This window comes from Cynocephalus volans, chromosome 13 (assembly GCF_027409185.1).
Source record: "Cynocephalus volans isolate mCynVol1 chromosome 13, mCynVol1.pri, whole genome shotgun sequence".
In the NCBI taxonomy this organism is placed as follows: domain Eukaryota; kingdom Metazoa; phylum Chordata; class Mammalia; order Dermoptera; family Cynocephalidae; genus Cynocephalus; species Cynocephalus volans.
The window spans coordinates 94,769,422-94,788,009 of record NC_084472.1 but is presented as its reverse complement, the minus strand read 5'-3'; the positions used below and the strand labels follow the sequence as shown (position 1 = coordinate 94,788,009).

At 32.2% G+C, this 18,588-nt stretch overlaps 1 protein-coding gene across 21 annotated transcripts in view; it reads left to right on the top strand.

Annotated features, from left to right (window-relative positions):
- The window catches only part of PCM1 (pericentriolar material 1), a 92,452-nt gene that overhangs the window by 48,420 nt on the left and 25,444 nt on the right, over window positions 1–18,588 (top strand). For 13 of the 21 annotated variants that reach the window (XM_063077392.1, XM_063077389.1, XM_063077390.1 and 10 more), the window contains 7 exons: window positions 2,118–2,282; window positions 4,619–4,675; window positions 7,084–7,256; window positions 7,614–7,745; window positions 11,496–11,616; window positions 13,091–13,246; window positions 13,491–13,627. In XM_063077392.1, coding sequence (XP_062933462.1) covers window positions 2,118–2,282; window positions 4,619–4,675; window positions 7,084–7,256; window positions 7,614–7,745; window positions 11,496–11,616; window positions 13,091–13,246; window positions 13,491–13,627 — 941 coding nt within the window. The remainder of the gene's footprint in view (window positions 1–2,117; window positions 2,283–4,618; window positions 4,676–7,083; window positions 7,257–7,613; window positions 7,746–11,495; window positions 11,617–13,090; window positions 13,247–13,490; window positions 13,628–18,588) is intronic. The other 8 variants (XM_063077401.1, XM_063077398.1, XM_063077396.1 and 5 more) reach the window with 2 other exon arrangements.

Sequence of the window (18,588 nt, the reverse complement as noted above, 5' to 3'; positions counted from 1 at the left end):
AGCTGGAGAAGCAATAATTAAATATATAATAATGGGGATGAAGAAACACTTGAGACTATATATTAAAACAGCTAACTGTTGTCTGGCTAGGAAGGGGACACTTATACACCTATTTATAGTCTGGTAAAATTTCTTATTTCCAAGGAAAAAGCAAAAATCTCCTAAGCTTCCACATGAAAGAACAAGCGACATATAAAGAAAAAGAACCAAACTGATATCAGGCAATCTTACTTACCACTTAAGTAGAAGTAGAAAAAAGTAGAAAAACCCGTACACAATCAAAAAAGGACCGCAACTCAAGAATCCTATAATTCAGCGAAGAGATCCTTCACCAGTTAGGATACATCAGTATCTTTTTTTCATCTTATCTGAGGAAAACTACAAAAACAACATGTAAATAAGAATAGAAACCTTTATATATGGGAAGGTAAAGAGGAGAGGTAACACAGTTCAATAAAGAAAATAGATCAATTTCACTTGTATACATTCAAAAGTAAAAATAAAATATTAGCAAATTGAACCTACCAGTGTATCAGAAGAATATTAAGTTTGTCACTAGTGTTTATTTCAGAAATGTAATCATGATTTGTTACGAAGAAATCTGCTACATTATTTATTATATCAAGTTAAAAGGACAAAAATAATATGATTATGGTAGGTTAGATATAATTTGAGGTCTTTCCTGATGAAAATTTAAGATATAAGAAGGCAGTTATTTAAACACAGTAAAGTCTGTTAGATGGTGCCAATCACAAGCACCATTGTAAATCAAAATATTCCAAAAATATTTCTATCAAAATTAGGAACTAAACAAGAATCCCCCTTTACTATCACCATTATTTAACATTGTTCGGAAAGCATTATGACAAGAAATTAAATAATTGGAATAAATATTAGAAAAGGAGAGAAATTTTATATATTTTTTCTAATGGTATTTTTGTATAGACACTGGAAAATAATAGCTACTAGATTTAACAAGGTAAACTGTTAAAGTGACTGGATTGGATATATGTTAAAGTGGCTGGTTAAGTGTGAAAATGATTTTTGTCTATTATAGTAATATCCAATAGAAATGGAAGTGGGAAGTATTCTTATAGTAGTACTCAAATCTGTTGAGTGGAAAAAAACTTAAGGAGTAATTTAACAGGGAAAGTACACAATAGAAAGCTGTAAAATTTTGAAGAACATGTAAGAAGATAGAACAAATATAAATCATAACCATTTTCTTAGATAGGAGCGCATAAAATTATTAAATACCAATTCTCCCCCAAATTAATGAATACTTTGATTCCACTTTGAATTCCCATGGATTGTTTTTGAAATTGAAAAAAAAAAAATCTCAAAGCTTATATGGAAGGACAAATGTCCAAGAGTACTCAAGAAAAGAAGAGAAGCTAAGTAGGACTTGCCTTGCTAGAGGTTTAAACATACTGTATAACGTGTGGCTGAAAGAATAAAAATGGCATTGGAATAGATAAGTTGAACAGATAGAATGTCCAAAAAATAAAACCCAATAAATATGGGGATTTTATATATTGACCAATGTGTATTTTAGTTCAGTGGGAAGAGAATAGGTATAACCAACTATCCATGTGGAACAAAAAAAGTTGAATTCCTAAAAAAAAGGAAAATTTTGTAGAATATATACATATCCTCTGGATGAGTAAGAACTTTTAGACCAAGTCATGTTACATAAAAGATATCAGAAAGGCAGACATTTGACTAATGCTCATTACTATGCTCTCTACTATGGATACTTATATATGTTGGATGCGATTCTTTCTTTTATTTCCTATTACTGAAAAATTATTAACTTGAAGTCTGGTAGAAAATTGGGTTGTATGAGGTCTGCCTTATACTTTGAATTGGGATGTACTTGTTAAGACAGATATCAAAGGACAATAAAGTGTTAGAATTTAGTCTCATTATACCCTGTTTCCAAACGTTATTGCAGAGATATCTCCAAGACATATTATGTACTGTTTTGTATTCTATTTATACCAGTCCTTCATAGCATTCTAAATTGAGTTACCTGTACTACCTCACTATGGAAATTAATTTCCTTTTCAGTTTGAGTTAGTTGCAACTGATAACAGTTGTCACTTTTTTTACCCAAGGGTATGAAAGTGCCAGTATGTCTAGCACATGTGAACCTTGCAAAAGTAGGAACAGACATTCAGCCCAGACTGAAGAGCCTGTTCAAGTAAAAGTATTCAGCAGAAAGAATCATGAGCAGCTGGAAAAAATAATAAAATGTAGTAGGTCTACAGAAATATCTTCAGGTATGTTCTTTTTTGGTTTGCTTTAATTTAAGGAGTTCTTCATCTTTGAAAAGCTGCATTAAAGCAAGTTTTACAGCTGGTCAATCACACGTTTTTATCATGTGGAGGTTTTATAGTAGAGATTGTGCAACACATTCCTTGATATCAAGAAATGCAAACTGGATATATGTTTTGTTGTTGTGATGCTAGTTTTTTTTACACATTTTAATAGAATTTTTTTCTAAACAAAGAATAGTTACATGAATGTGAAACTCGTAATTTGAAATTCTGAAAACCTTAAATTTGAAATTCTGAAAATCTTATCTGAATAAAAGTTAGATATGTAATCATATCACTCCTTGGCTTAAAACCTTTGGTTTCACCATGCCTACGGGATGAAGTATAGATGCATCAGAGATTTGGTTCCTTCCTGCCTCTCCAGACTCATTTCTCACAACCCTCTGCCTTGAAATTTATTTTTTCAGTGGCACTGAACTGGAGTTTTTCTATAACTGTCATGCTGTTTTTCATTTCAACAGTTGTCTTTTCTGCCTTAAGTCCTTTTTGCCCTTTGTAAGCCCTTTTCTCTGCCGGACTCTTAATAAAATTTGAATTCTGGAACCCTGAAAGTGCATCCTAATCCAAGCTGGGATAACTTCCCCTTTCTCCTTTTTGTTTCCATTGTAGCCTGTGTAAAGCTATGTTGTTGCCTGTATCACATTATGTAGTGTTTACCTGTTTAAGTGTCTGTATCTGTCCCTTGGCAGCACATAGTACTTTTTCATATTTGTATCTTAAGTGACATAGTGTAGGCTCTTAGTTAAGTGTTTATTGCATGAATGGAGACGTGTATTTGCCATTTTGAGTAAATACTGGTACTTTCTTGATTTATAAAAATAAGTATATCTCAAAGAAATATGGAAAGGGAGGCAGTAAATGTAGACTCATAATCTCAGTTGTCAATAAGACCCTTGATGAAGATGATAGCAACTACCATTTGTATCAAGCTTTATTATTTACAAATTAGCAACACATTGCATATCAGCCTCATACTGTATGGCTTTATTTCCATTTTTCAGATGAGGAATTGTAGTCAGAGAGGGTACCTTTTCCCCCCCAGCACTTATAAAGGGGTCGGTAATATAAACTAGTACAGCTTTTCTTGAAAGTTTTCAAAAGTTATTCCCTTAGCCCAGTAATTGTAGTTGTAGGAATTCATCCTCGGGAAACAAAAATAAAAAAAAGAAAAATTGAGATTTAGTGTTTGAACAATTGTGATTCCAACTATGTGTAAACAAAAATTTGAATGAAAAAAGACTTGAAGAAAATGCCTCAAAATGTTAATAGTTGTATTATTTAAAAACTCATCTATGTAGTCTAAAACTTTTTAAATGGGTATTTATTACTTTTGTGATCAGAAAACAAACATCACATTTGTTTGTATTTTGAAATGACTTCCTTAAGCTCATATTGCTAGGAAATGGTAGAGCTTAACTTTGAATCCTGGTCTTCTGTAAAGTCCAGGATCCTTTTAGCAAAAATATCAATTCTATTTTCCTGAACCCAGAATTTTACCAAAATTTTATAATTTTCATCTTCTTTCACTAACTAGTGATATTGGAGGTTGAGGAAGGGCACTAAATTGAAAGGCTTAATAAATTATGTATTAGTTATTTAAATAATTAATAACTGGGGCTGGCCAGATAGCTTATTTGGTTATAGCTTGTCCCTGTAATAGAAAGGTCAAGGATTTTGAATCCTGTATTGGCCAGCCACCCCTCCCCCCCATTAAATTAATAATTGGTCATAGTATTTAAGACCTTATTACTGTCACTTGGAAAAATATAATGATTGGATATTGGTGAATTAAAAAATGTTTGAAATATACATTTGTGTATACTTATATATTCCTATTCTAAAAAGATTTATTTTTAGTTTTAACTATTACACTAAAATTCTTTATAACATGTAGTAACACTTGTTATTCTACCCATAATATATGATTATTAGAGTACGGTATATATGACTAATAATCATGCAGTCCTCTTCTCCTCCAGAGTTGTGGGAGGTTCACATTGATGGGTGTGCTTCTAAAAATGAAAGATATAAGTTTATTATGAATAGTCATCATCAGACACATTAGTATAAATTTATAGCAAACATTCTGAGGTTTTTCTCATTGAGATTAATTTTAAATAGAGCATAAACCATACCTTGTGGTAACATTTCATTTCAGGCAAACAATTTTAAAGAAATTTGCTTATTCCTTTTTTTCATTCACTTATTCATATTATAGAACCTGTCTTTAATACGCATACACATTTTATGTTCATCCTTATGTCTGCCCTTTCCTACAGCCCATACTAGGAGAATACTACAGCAGTCTAACAGAAATGCATGCAATGAAGTGCCAGGTAACAATCTGCTTAGTTTTGGTGTCCACTTTTGTTAATATTTTTCCATTTGTCCTAAAATCCTTAGTTTTATTGTTCTGATTTTTTTATATTTAGCGTAGTGTATATATAAGTTATGTAGCTGTTGTAAAAGTGAAAGATAATTCATTTTCATAAAATTCTGAAGCCTTTCATTTATAATTCTTGGTTGGTAAAATTGGCTGCTTTTCTTGTTTTCACTTTGTTAGTGTATGTAACCTAACCAACACATTTATAAGGGTAATATAAACCTTTTTTATGATTTAGTATTTGAAGTTGTTTATTATGTATTTCTTAAGTGGTAAAAACATTAATATTTTTTGGAAACAAATACAGGTTAAGTATCCCTAATCTGAAGATCTGAAATCTGAAATGATCCAAACTCTGACTTTGAGTGCCAAAATGGTACTCAAAGGAAATACTCAATGGAGCATTTCAGATTTTGGATTTTCAGATTAGGGATGCTAAACTGGTAAATATAATGCAAATATTCCAAAAACTGAAAAAAGTCCAAAGTCCAAAACACTTCTGTTCCCAAAACACATTCTGATCCCAAAATAAACCACCAAACAAAAACAACTGTTACATGCAAAGACTATGATCAAAATGCTATTTTTGTTTCTAAAGTGTGTATTTTCATTAAATATGGTTCTGTATTATTTAGAATTGTAAATATTCCTTAACTCCTCCTTCAGCTATACATGAGTGAAACATAAAAGCCTCTTGGGGAATCTGAAGAAGTTAAACAAGGATGCAGAGCTGATAAAGCTGAATATATCAGTTGCGCTTCCAAAAGAAAAGAACTCTGAAGATAGGATAAAAACAATATGTGATCAGAGAAAACTAATACAAGGGATTTTTCTAGCCAAAGCTAATCAGTTTTAGTCCAGGAGGAGAAACTGGCATAAATGTTCTATCTCTCAACTCCAGTAGGGAGGGATGGTGCTTGTATTTGGCATAATTCATTATTTTGGAATACTTTATTTTTTAATGTTATGTAATTTGGAGTGATAACTTTATCACAGAGATATTAAAGACATCACTAAATATACTTAGTTCTTAGAGCTTTGAAATAAATGTTTTCAAAATTGAACTGGCCAAACTTCAATATAGTATATAAATTCAAAGTTTGCATATCAGGTCATATCTTCTTATCTAGATTTTTCCTATAAGCTGAGATTTCTTAGAGACAGTTTTAGTTCCTGCTTACAATAAATGTCATTTTTGTAATAATATATCACATTTGAACATTTTAAAACTACTGAGAGAACTTTAGTATGTTAATTCATTTTATACTCATAACTGAGGCAAGATAGGGAAATTATTATTTTATGCCTGTGGAAATTGAGACCTCAAGATGTTAAATTATTTAGCTAATTAGGGGAAAGTTGTGCCATTAGAGCATATTCCTTTTGCATTTTCTTGTCCCTCTCTTGCAAAAATGAATTAAATCTTTATGATCCTAGTACGTTTATTTGAAAGCACAATATATTAAAACATTCAACATTTTTCGTTCTCTTTCTAAGAAACTTCTCACTGATTTTTGCAGAATTTGAATATTTAGCTACTTGAGGTTCAACTATTGTTCTAGAAATTTCACAGAATTTGATAGCTAGGAAACCACCTGGAGATTTTTTTTCCATAGAGAAATCAAAATGGGAACAATTTCTAATCTGTACTCTTAAAATTAAGGGTATGACATATATCTCTAAGAGTGATAATTCTGTGTTATCAAAAAATATATATAGCAAAATTGTAGCTAAAATATTGATGCCTAGATTCTGAAACTGAAAACTTTAGTTGGGTCACTTCATGTTCTACTTTATACCGAGTATATAAATAAGACATTTACAGTGAAATCAACCTATTATGTTATAGTTACAAATTCAGTTATTCATTAGCATGATAGATGAGATTTGAGAATCAGTAGACCTAACTGGCTAGACCTTAATATAATAACTTTCATTGGCAGCATTCAGTTTGTTTTTATCAACATTAACAAAATTAATTTTTTTTCTGTAATGATTTCATGTTAGCAGAGAAAAAAAATTATTTGCACTTAGCTTATTCTGTTCAAGAGCTGAGTTTCACTGATTATTCCCATGAAGTGTATAAAATTGCCCAGATGTTTTTATATGACCAGAAATAACTGCGGTTCTTAGTAATGCTAGATAATGTTATTCATTCATTTAAACATTTCTTTAATACATAGTATTTATCGTGATAATTTTATCTTGGTAATTTTCAGCTTTTTCTACTTTAAAAGCTTTGTAAAAAATTGTGTTCTGATTTTTAAGTACTTTAAAAGTGAGAATAATGATGCAAGGTTGTAGAATTTTTCAAAACGGTATTTTATCAGTATTAACTTCCTGATCTTTTATATCTTCCAGAAACTGGGAGTGATTTTTCCATGTTCGAAGCTTTGCGGGATACTATTTATTCTGAAGTAGCTACATTAATTTCTCAAAATGAATCTCGTCCACATTTTCTTATTGAACTTTTCCATGAGCTTCAGCTACTTAATACAGACTACTTGAGACAGAGGGCTTTATATGCATTGCAGGTTATCTGTTACCTAATATTCTTTTTCCTATCTGGTTAACACTTTTCTTCATTATTATATCTGGTTCCTTTCTTAGACTGAAGGTTGTCCTGTTCCATATGTATTTTGGTCTGTTTTCTATGTGCTTTCTTGATATTTTATTTAAAACTTTTTATAGCTCAAGTAGCTTTTAAGATAAAGTCTCTTTCTGAGCAATTTTTTCAGTGTTTTATCTTTAATGTTATTTCTTCCTTACACTTAACCTGTGAGAAGTATTACATTTATTTTTGTATCTGCTTCTGCTTTTAAATTTGTAATGTAAATTTGTAATTAAGCATATATGTTTTATATAAATAATTGTCTTATTTCCTTATTCAGGACATAGTATCCAGACATATTTCCGAGAGCCATGAAAAAGATGGGGAAAATGTAAAGTCAGTGAACTCTGGTACTTGGATAGCATCAAACTCAGAACTTACTCCCAGTGAAAGCCTTGCTACTACTGATGATGTAAGCAGATAATGATTGGTGAAATGTAGATATAATTTCAGTGTGCAATAAACAAGTTAAATAGGTTGTTGTCAGATTGTGAGTATACTTAATATATTTGATTTTTAGCTATTTTATTTTATTTATTTATTTATTTATTTTTTGATTTTTAGCTTTTTTTAAAAAGCTGAGTATAATGTATTACTTTATTTTGAGGGTGAAGTATAAAACACAATCAAAATATGGCAGCAAACACCAAAAATGATGTATAAATGATAGATTATGAGGTCTAAAATAGCCATAAGTACATCTCCATTGTCTGACATAGGGGCTGACTCTTAACAGACATTTAGTAAATATATGTTATGTTCATTCAAGACAATCAGTAAACCAGACAGCAAGTAGACCACAGTAAGAACCCTCGAATAAATAAATAAATTCAAGATAAATTGGGTCTTTGGATAAAAAAATAAAAATAAAAAAGCCTAGACAAAAGAAAGTCATATAGGACAAAAAGGAGCTTATTTTATTCTAATTGATGGAGAAAATTTTGACCAAAGTAAAAAGGACCTAGAAAAGGAGAAGAATGGTATAAATTCAGTAAACTATGTCTTCCAAATAGCACATAGTTGATTGAATGACTGAATGACAAAACTACTTTGATATGGAGGAGGCAATGTGCTAGGTATTTGGAAATCACCTGTTTAAAGGCTCAGACCTTGATTCTATTGTAAAAGTTTATGTGACCCTAGGATAGCAAATACATATGTTTTTTACAGCAACTTTAGCACCTGGAGATCCATGGGTTAAGAGTGCAATAATTAATTAGCAAATATCTGCTATACGTAGAGAGTTAGAAGCACATTACTATTACTGCTCGTTGTTGAAATGTGGTAACAAATTAAGTTTTTTCTGAGAAATAGTATTTTTCTTGTCTGTTCTTCAGCTATAGTAAATTTCTTTACACCTATTGAGACTTTTTCTTAATTTTTGCTTTTTAACTTATACTCGTGTTTCAAACAATATTTCCCCAACTCATCTTCTCTGCTTAAAATGTTTCTCTACGAAGTTCTAAGTCCTGTACTACTATGAACATAAACCTGTGTTTAAAAACTACATGATTTTGACTTTACAGTGTCATATATAAATTACTGTAAGTACTTGCTACTTTGGATTAATTGTTCTTACAACTAATGAAAATCATGTACTCCTTTTTGTGGGAATGAAAAATGGTCCAGCTGTATACATAAAGGAGGAGATGTAAAGTTATATTAAGATTTATTGGGCATTGAAATAACTTGAGAGAGAGTGAAGAGTCTTTGTTCTTAGCTATATTTTTTCAGTAATTTTATATGCTTAATGCCAGTGCTTCCCTTTTTATCAAAATTTCATACAGGCAGCATTACTTCCATTTATGTTAAAGGATTTGAGCTCATTTGTCTTCACCATTAATAGTAAATTTTGAAAATTGACCAACGATTTAGGATAAAGTTAACCTGACGAGGTTTTAAAGTTAAGTAAAATTTAAAGATACTGTACTCCTTGATAAGTAGGGACTTGGCATAAATAACTGTACTTAGCATTATTTTTCAATAACTAAATCATTTCTTTCATTTTTCTTCCAAAATTTAAATTTAGCATTAATGTCAGTATCTCTTTTACTAAAGCTGTTTAATCAGCAACAGCAGCACAGCATCCGGTATTCATTCCCACAGATCTAGAGCAGCACTGTCTAGTAGAACTTTCTACAGTGATGGAAATGTTTTATATCTGCATTGTCTATTACAGTAGCCATTACCTGCGTGTGGCTGGTGGGCACTTGAAATGTGGCAAATACCACTGGAGAACTAAATTTTAAATTTAATATAAATAACTACGTGGTTAGTGGTTACCATATTAGACAGATCTAGAGTGTCATTCTCCATGCTTCTAGGCCAAGGTTCTTTGAACTCCATTTATGGAGCTTTTATACATATTTGAGGGTATGTCAGAGTCTTGCTCAGGGAAGAGAGAAATAAAAGTGAGAATAGGCATCAAGGAGGATGGAGTGGAGGAATTGAGGTTTAGGAAGAGGAAAAACACTTTGCATCTTCTACTTTGTGTGCTAATAAAATGGTAAAAGCACATCTATCTTCAAGTCATACTCGGAGAAGCAACAAAAATGGTTTCCCGATTTCTTAAAACATGTTCCCTACTGCCTGAGTTCCCTTTAATCAAACAAAATCTTTCATTTTATAATTGAAGATAGAAGACTTAAAAAAGATCAGTAGATAGGAGAAGGAACACAATTGTGGAATGTTTCAGTCAAAATGTAAGTGGAAACCCCACCCCACCCCATCACACTCTACCCCAAATTAATTTGAAATGACTTATAAACTAAAAATATGAAACTTCTGAAAGAAAACAGAACAAAATCATCATGACCTTGACATAGGCAAAAATTTCTTAGAACACAGAAAGCGCTAACTATAAAAGAAAAAAATTGATGTTAGACTTTATAAAAATAAGAACTTCCTGCTTTTCAAAAGATCTTGTTAGGAGAAAATAATCCCAGTACATATATCTGACAAATGCCTTGTATCTGGACTATATAAAGAACTCTTACAACTCAATCCTAAAACAACTCAGTAAAAAATGGGTAAGAGATTTAAACAGGCACATCATAAAAGAAGATATAGGAATGGCTAGTATGCAAATTAAAACCACACAAGATACTACCTCACACCCCCAGGATGGCTAAAATGAAAAAGATGGACAATAAGTGTTGGTGAGAATGTAGAGCAATTGGGATTTTCACACTGCTTATGGGAATTTAAAATTGCACAACCACTTTGGAAAGCAGTTTGGCAGTTTCTTATAAGTGTAAACTTGGCATGTGACTAAACAATTTCTCTTTTAGTAATTCATCTAATGTAAATGAGAATATATGTCCACAAAAATACTTGTGCGGTAATGTCCATAGCATGTTTAGCCATAATAGCTTCAAACTGGAGCTGTAATATATCCATACAATGGAATACTATTCAGCCGTTAAGAAATACATGACATGGATAAATTTCAGAAACATATTAAGCAAAAGAAGCGAGACACTGAAGAGAATATGCCATATGGTTCCATTTATATGAATTTCTAGAACCAGCAAAACTGATCTACACTGATAGAAATCATGAGTGGAATGTGGAATCTCCATTGACTATATAGAAGGGTATGAAGAAACTTTCTGGGCTGATGGAAATGGTCTTTATCTTTAAGGGAGTTTGTTACATGAGTGTATACATTTGTCATAACTCATCAAACTGCAGTTAAAATGGGTGCATGACAAATGTAAGTAATATTTCAATAAAGTTGATTTTTTAAAAAGAATGGTGCTGTTATGGTTTTCTTCTGATATGAGACAACCAGGTATAGTAAGGTACTAGACATTGTTAGAGTTTGGAGATAGGAGATGTCCCTAAAGATGTAAGAATAATTTAAAATGTTAACTGCCAATTTAGAATTTAATCAGTAGCTGGTTCTATGTATTTTCAGCTACATAATGTCAAATGTTCTCCACAGTTATTTAATATTTTAGTGTTCTCTGTGACTCTATTCGACCTTTCATAACTGCTTATATCTTGTTTGGATGGCATGCTCGTGTAACTTATGAATATCTATCTCTTTTACGTGTATATAGTTTTATGCAAATACTTAGTTTCCCTTAGATCTTTAATATTTATCATAAAATTTTTAAAAGAAATATTAGTGATTTTTGTTTGTTTTACTATAACTTAGGAAACTTTTGAGAAAAACTTTGAAAGAGAAACACATAAAATAAGTGAGCAAAATGATGCTGATAACACTAGTGTCATGTCTGTATCTTCAAATTTTGAGCCTTTTGCAACAGATGATCTAGGTAAGCAGAATTTTTTATGGTCTTAGAACATGACTTTAAGTTGATTTAATACAGTCTTTGAATTGCATTGATGAGAAAGCAAAAGTCTAGAAAGGGAAGATGTGGTTGAAAGAAGATGGACTTAAGTATCCATCAGTCTAAATTTAAGAATCTTCTGTTAATTATCTTTGACATTGGGTGAATCATCTGACTGCATATTGTAAAGAAATGGGTATCTTATCTACCTTGCTGTTTTCTTGTGAAAAGGAGCATAAATAATACTTAAAGGAGTTCAGAAAATGTTAATTTACTTTTCCTTAAGGGAAGGTCATTCTTTAAGGTCATGCATTTACTTAATGTGAGAAATTTAGGACTCATTCAATCACATTTTCAATAAAAAATTTAACTTCATAATTTCAAATAAGAACTCAAATTTCTTAGCATAAATAACCTGTATTGATAAACCCTAGGTAACCCAAAGTCATGACACTTTTTTAAAAAAAAATCAGCAGTAAAACAAAAGAGGCTTAGAGGATTGCATAACTTGAAAAGGGAATAAACTCGAGTCCTAGAGTTAGAAAGGAGATTAGGGAAAAGAAAACTGTATAGGTACCTGATACATTTTCTAGGCTGTGGCCTATTGAAAGATACTCGAGTATTCAGTCCTCTAGGGCACTTTTGGTGAAATAATCTAATGTTTCATTATTCTACTGTTTGTTCATATGATGAGAAGATTATTTAAATGATTTCAAAGGCATTTTTCACTACAAAGAAAAGGTTCAAGCCTTGACAAAATAAGTCTTTTGGTTTATCCTGATCATCAAGGACTCTAAGCCCTAGCTCCCATCTGAGTGAATACTTATCCCATTATAGAGAAAAATTACTCTTTGGCCAACCCACTTCCCCCTAGGTTGTCCCTCTCTTTCTGAGTGACTTTGAGTCCTACCAATTTTATTTCATTTCTGATTTTTTTTCTCAAAACTCTTCATGACTATCTTTGTTGAAGTGGAAATAGGTTGGAGGAAACTTATGTGGTTAGCGTAAATTTGTGTGAGAGTAAGTTAGGAAATCTCATTAATTGGCCTTTTCCTTACTTTATTTGCTCATGTTAGGTTGATTGTTTTCATAAGAATGTGCACGACATTTTAGAATTTGTTTTCTTTGAAATGTTTAAATGAAACAAGATGATGTAGTGAAATAAATATGGGCTTCAGAATCAAAGTTCAAATCCCTGTTTTTACATTTAACGGGCTGTGAAACCTTGGTCAAGTTCAGTTCTCTGAAAATGAGAGTGCTGTCTACTTTATATAGGGTTATTTTAAGATTTAAGTGAATAAATATGATGTATATGGAGTGCCCAGCTAGTATAGTGTCTGGAACTTGTTAAAGCTAATTTTTCTTGTTTCAGATGGAATTTTTTTATTAATACATTTTGAGGAACACATAAAACAGTTTGCTTTTATGTATTCTACAAATATTTTTATTCCAAATGCAGGTAACACTGTGATTCACTTAGATCAAGCATTAGCCCGAATGAGGGAATATGAGCGTATGAAGACTGGGGCTGAAAGTAACTCAAATATGAGATGCACCTGCAGGATTATTGAGGATGAAGATGGTGCTCCTGCCACTACTACAGTTAATAATTTAGGTGTGTTTTTGGATTGATGAGAAGTAATAGTAGTAGTTTCATATAAAAAATTAAAAGCCATACCTGATATATAAGTGTGGTTTTATTACTGCTTTCTTTTAATTGTTCGGGGTGCTAAAACTACACAGATATTTCTTTGTATTATTTTAGCAGAAAATCATCAATTTAATAAATTTCTTTAAAATTTTGCATAAATGCACATCATAGGCTTTGTTTTGCTAAAATATTTTCTTTTTAAAAATAGAAACTCCCATTATTGAAAGTCATAGTTCACAACAACCTATAAGTGGAGTTTCTACCATCCCATGTCCTAGAATTGATACTCAACAGCTGGATCGGCAAATTAAAGCAATTATGAAAGAAGTGATTCCTTTTTTGAAGGTAAGCAATACTTTTTTTTTAAAACAAGTAAACTTTATGTGTTTTGTTTTTTAATTCATACAAAAGTTCTGGGTTTATAATAAATTCTGAAAATACAGGTAAACAAAAGAAAAAAACTGAAAATCATCCATGATTTTATCACCCAGAGATAGCCCTACCAACGTTTTGTGAACCTTTCTGTAGTTTTGTACATGTATATGTGCATTCTGCTTTTTTACTTATGAAACCATAAACATCTTTCTGGATCATTTTTTGAGTGTGTATTTTTTAGTGGTTACGCAATATTCATTTATTCAAAAATATTTATAGAATGCCTACTTTATGCCAGGTTTTGTGGACATTGTGGTGAACAAGTCAAGGCCTTTGCTCTCATGGAGCTTATGTGCTAGGATGGGAAGACAGACTAAAATATCAGAAGAAAATAAAAAACATATAAGTAAATGTATATCAGGTAGTGATATGTGCCATGCAGAGATTTAGAATTTGGTGATACGATGGTGTCTACTTTAGACTGGATGGTAGGGGAAGCTTCTTAAGAGGGAACATTTAAGCAGAGGTGCAGATAAGGAGCCAGCTTAAACCAAGATCATTCCAGACAGAGTAAAAAGGCCTTAAGGTGGGAATTAGCTTGACATGTTTGGAAGGCCTGTGTGGTTGGAGGAAATTTGCATGAGATTAAGTTGAGGGAGGCACAGGCTAGTTATATAGAGCATTATAGGCCGTAATTAGAAGTTTGGACTTTTTCTGACATTTGAAGGCAAGTCCTAGAAGATTTTAAATGATAGAAATAAAACTGGTTTGTTTCTGGAGAATTGATATATAGAGGGTTAGGAGTGCAGTGAGATCAGATGAGAAATGATAGTGACTTAGACAGAGGTGATGGTGATGGAGACGGGTAGGAATAGATGATTGGGATGTGTTTTGGGAATCGACAAGGTACTATTAATGGTTAGGGTGTTGGGAGATAAGAGAAAACTGGCCTGAAGGAAGTAGGATTTACTGAGACAAGACTTGGGAGAAGAGGGAGGTCAAAGAGTTTTATTTTGGATTTTAAATTTGAACTTCTTGTTAGAGAACCATATAGAGAGGTCAAGTTGTCATTTGGCTATTCAGCTAATGCCAGACACAGCTAATAGGGTAGTTTATAGCATAAAGATGATGTTACCTAAAGCCACGGTGCTATATATGAGAATAGAAAGGAGCCTAGAACTAGGGTGCAGGACCAGGAGATCCAGCATTTAGAAGTTGTGCATAAAAGGAAGAACCAGAGTTGACCAAGAAGGACTGCCAGTAGTTATGTTGATTGCTCCTATGAGGGTTGAGTACTCATAGAATAGAATTTTTATTAATTATTTTACTAGTCCCTGTTGTTAAACATTTATGTTTATTGTAGTTTCTTTTTCACTGTTATAAGCACTTCAGTGATTTAGCTAAATTTAAAAATGTATCCACTATTATTTCTTTAGAAATAATCCTCAGAATTTCTAGCTCAAAGGTCATGAATATTTTTAAAGCTTTTGAGACATTGTGCTAAATTGTCCTTTAGAAAAGTTAACCAATTTATATTCCTACGAACAGTGAGAATGTGAGACTGGCAAGCAGTACTTTAATTGTGTTTAAGAACATTGAATAGGGCAGAAAAAGAAGTACGTAAGAAATGAAATGTGAAGACAGGACTTTTTTCTGAGATGGTACTCTTTACATTCTAATTTAAAATGGACATTTTAAAAACTAAAAGTGTTTTCATTCAGATATGGGAAACTGCAAAATACGTTGTCATTGGGATCATTTCTTACAACTGACTTGCATTTTAATTTCTTTGTAAGACGTTGAGAACAGGGAGTTGCTTCCATACGCTGATATTTCTTCCTTCAGTGAAAAGTAATTGCTCTGGAATATTTTAAGAGAAGAGAGATCTTCAAGAAAGTAATTGTAGAAACTGCTCTCTCTGAAGACACAGCTGAGTGTCTGACTTTTTAGCCAAGAGGAAAGATAGGGTCATCTGACTCTGCCCAAAATATTCCAAGTAAATATATAGAAACAGCCTTTTCCTGGGCAATTGCAACAGCTCCTAAATGGTCTTACTGTCTCTGTTTGCTTCCTCTTCTAACCTTTCATTCCTACTATTGGTGGCTCCTCCTGGGTCTTTACTTCCCCTGGTTGGGGAATGGGTTGGTAGTGACTGGGACTTTTCTACTGAACTCTATTTGGCTGTTTTGGGTTTCTGTACTCTCTGAGGGCTCCAGGGCCCTGCATATATCTCTCTCCAGGTCATGGCAGTCACATGGGTTGCGCAAGTAGTTGTCTCTCCTGGGTTGGGCCATGGGGATGCAAATCTGTGGTCTCTCACCTCTTTCCTGTGGCTCTACTTGTGACCCTTCTTGGGTCCCACCAGTAATGTAGGAGTGTTCCCCTTTCTTTGCATCCTTGCCAGCATTTGTTATTCTCTATCTTTTCAATAATAGCTAGTCTAACTGGGGTGAGATGTCTGTCTCCCCCTACTAAAGTGTAAGCTCCATAATGTCAGATTTGTTTATCTGTTTTGGTCACTGTCAAAGAATGGTGCCTTACTAGGCACTCAGTAAATACTTATCGAATGAATGAATAAGTAAGTGGACCCTCAGATCTCAACTGTGGTTTTCAAACTAATCAAGCTCTTTAGACTTTATAAAGTATTGTTTGGAAATAACTGGCCTGTAGGGTAAAGATCAGATTCATCATTATTCATAAAACATTTTGAAGGCTGGTCCTAACCTCTTAACTGTGTCTTCCCCCATAACTTGTGTGTTGACATTTTGTAAAAAGGCACATTGCCCTTAGTATATGCCCTTCACTCCATTCTCTGTCAATTAATCTTATTCTTCAGGAGCCAGTCCAAATGTTACTGCATGTCTTTATAGGCAGAATTTTTCCTTCTCTTCACTGTTTCTGGATACTTGGTTCATGCCTTCACTATAGGACTTATGACAAAGGATCATAATTTTTTGCATGTATCTCCCCACTAAAATAACATCTTAGTACTTAAAAGGACTTCAGAGACTGGGTAAAGGGAACGTGAAGAGATAAGACATAAATACATCAGTTTTACCAATTGTTCTGTGAATTTATCTCCTATTTGTAAATATATATATTCACCTCCCAAAAAGGAATATATGTGTTTATAGTTGTATAAATTGTAAGAAAATATTCTTATAGATAGGTATTTATTTAAGAATTTGAAACCATTACCTCAAGTGAATTGACTTAAATTATCTAAGTTATTGTTTGCTTTTATCTTAGGCATGAAGTGTTGCCTTTTTTCTTCTGTGTTTTTATTCTGTCATGAGTAATACAATAAATACTTGTAAACATATCTTTTAAAATTAAATTAGGTATATTTTTAGGAACATTTATTTGATATATACAATTATTTTCTAAAGAACAAAAACTCTAAATGATTTAGCTTTATGCTTAGGGAATACAGTCTTCAGTTAGGAAATTTATTGCATTTACTTTTTTGTATCTGATTTGATGGCAGAGTTAAATGAATTGGTATATAGCTCTTTGTTCAGAATTTATTAGATATAAAAACATTTAATTCTTGGGCAAAATATAAATCACTTTGAGAGTTTATAAAATTTTTAGAAAGTCATGAACTTAAAAGAATTGGAATAATTTTTTTGAAAGTAATAATCTATCTTAAGTGTCTAAGATATTAGGAAATATTAATGATATTTTAGCTGGCTAAAGTCTTCTGACACTTCATTTAACAGGTAGGTACTCATATTAACCTGTTAAGAGCTACTAGAATTGCTAGAATTACTTAAACTACAAAACTAATCTTGTCCACTTCCTTAAAACTAATCCCCTTTGTTTCAGCTGTTAGCCCTGATTTAAGTGATATCATTAAATAAGGATTTCCTTATTACATTTAGCATTTCAGAAAGCTTCTGAGACCAACAAAATGAGTATGATCTGATTTTATCTATATTTAGTTATTATGTCTCATTTTACTTCAGATCTTGACTCCTTTTTTTTAGGATTATAGAACTCTTGTTAATCTCAGCATCAAACCCAGTCAACTAAGCTAGATTTTTTGACTTTCTTATTCATCTGCTACCAGTGAGTCAAAAATCAATTCTTCCCCTAAAAGCAGTCAATTTTACTTTCTGCTCTCTGGTAGCATAACCTTAATTTATATTCTTATCTTTTGCCTAGACTTTCTATCATAATAGATATGAAGTGAATGTTTACTAAGCAGGATCATATGCAAACTCCTTAGCTTTCAAGAGGCTTCACTACTGGATCTGGCATACTTTTCCAGCTTAATGTCTTGCTTTCTGTGTAGGTACACTCACTTCAAATTACTCAGCATTTCCTGTCCCTGCTGTTAACTTTTTCACATATTGGCCCTTTGTACAAGTTGTCCCCTCTATCCAAAATGTAAAACACCTTCACTTTTTTCTTCCTGGCTGAAATATTAACTTTTTTAGAGATATTTATTGTTGCCTCTAATATGCTAGCTATCACAGCTCCTTATAGCACTTTATTCAGGCAAGTGATATCACCTGTGAGCTAGCTCCTGTTATGTGATGAAAGTCTTTGCAGTTAAAAAAGTATCAACTGCTAAACAGCACAGAGCTATTAGTGATTATTTTTGTTTCTGACTCCTCTACTAGTATTTGTCCCTTTGAAGACAGAGACTATTGTCTTTTTTATTGCTTGCCCTGACACATGAATTTTTTTTTTTTAATGAACTTAATAAGAAGGGACCCTAGACATCATCTGGTTTGAACATCTCATTTAACAGATTTGTTTAGTCAGTAAAACATAGAATTGACCTGAGAAAAGGTTATAGGATCTGCTTAAATGAATTTAGTAACAGAAACTGGATTAGAACCTTCAGATTACTTTGTATAGATAGGGACTCACCTCAGAAAGTTAACCATGATTTGGGTTATTTTGTAGCTCACACATGCTTC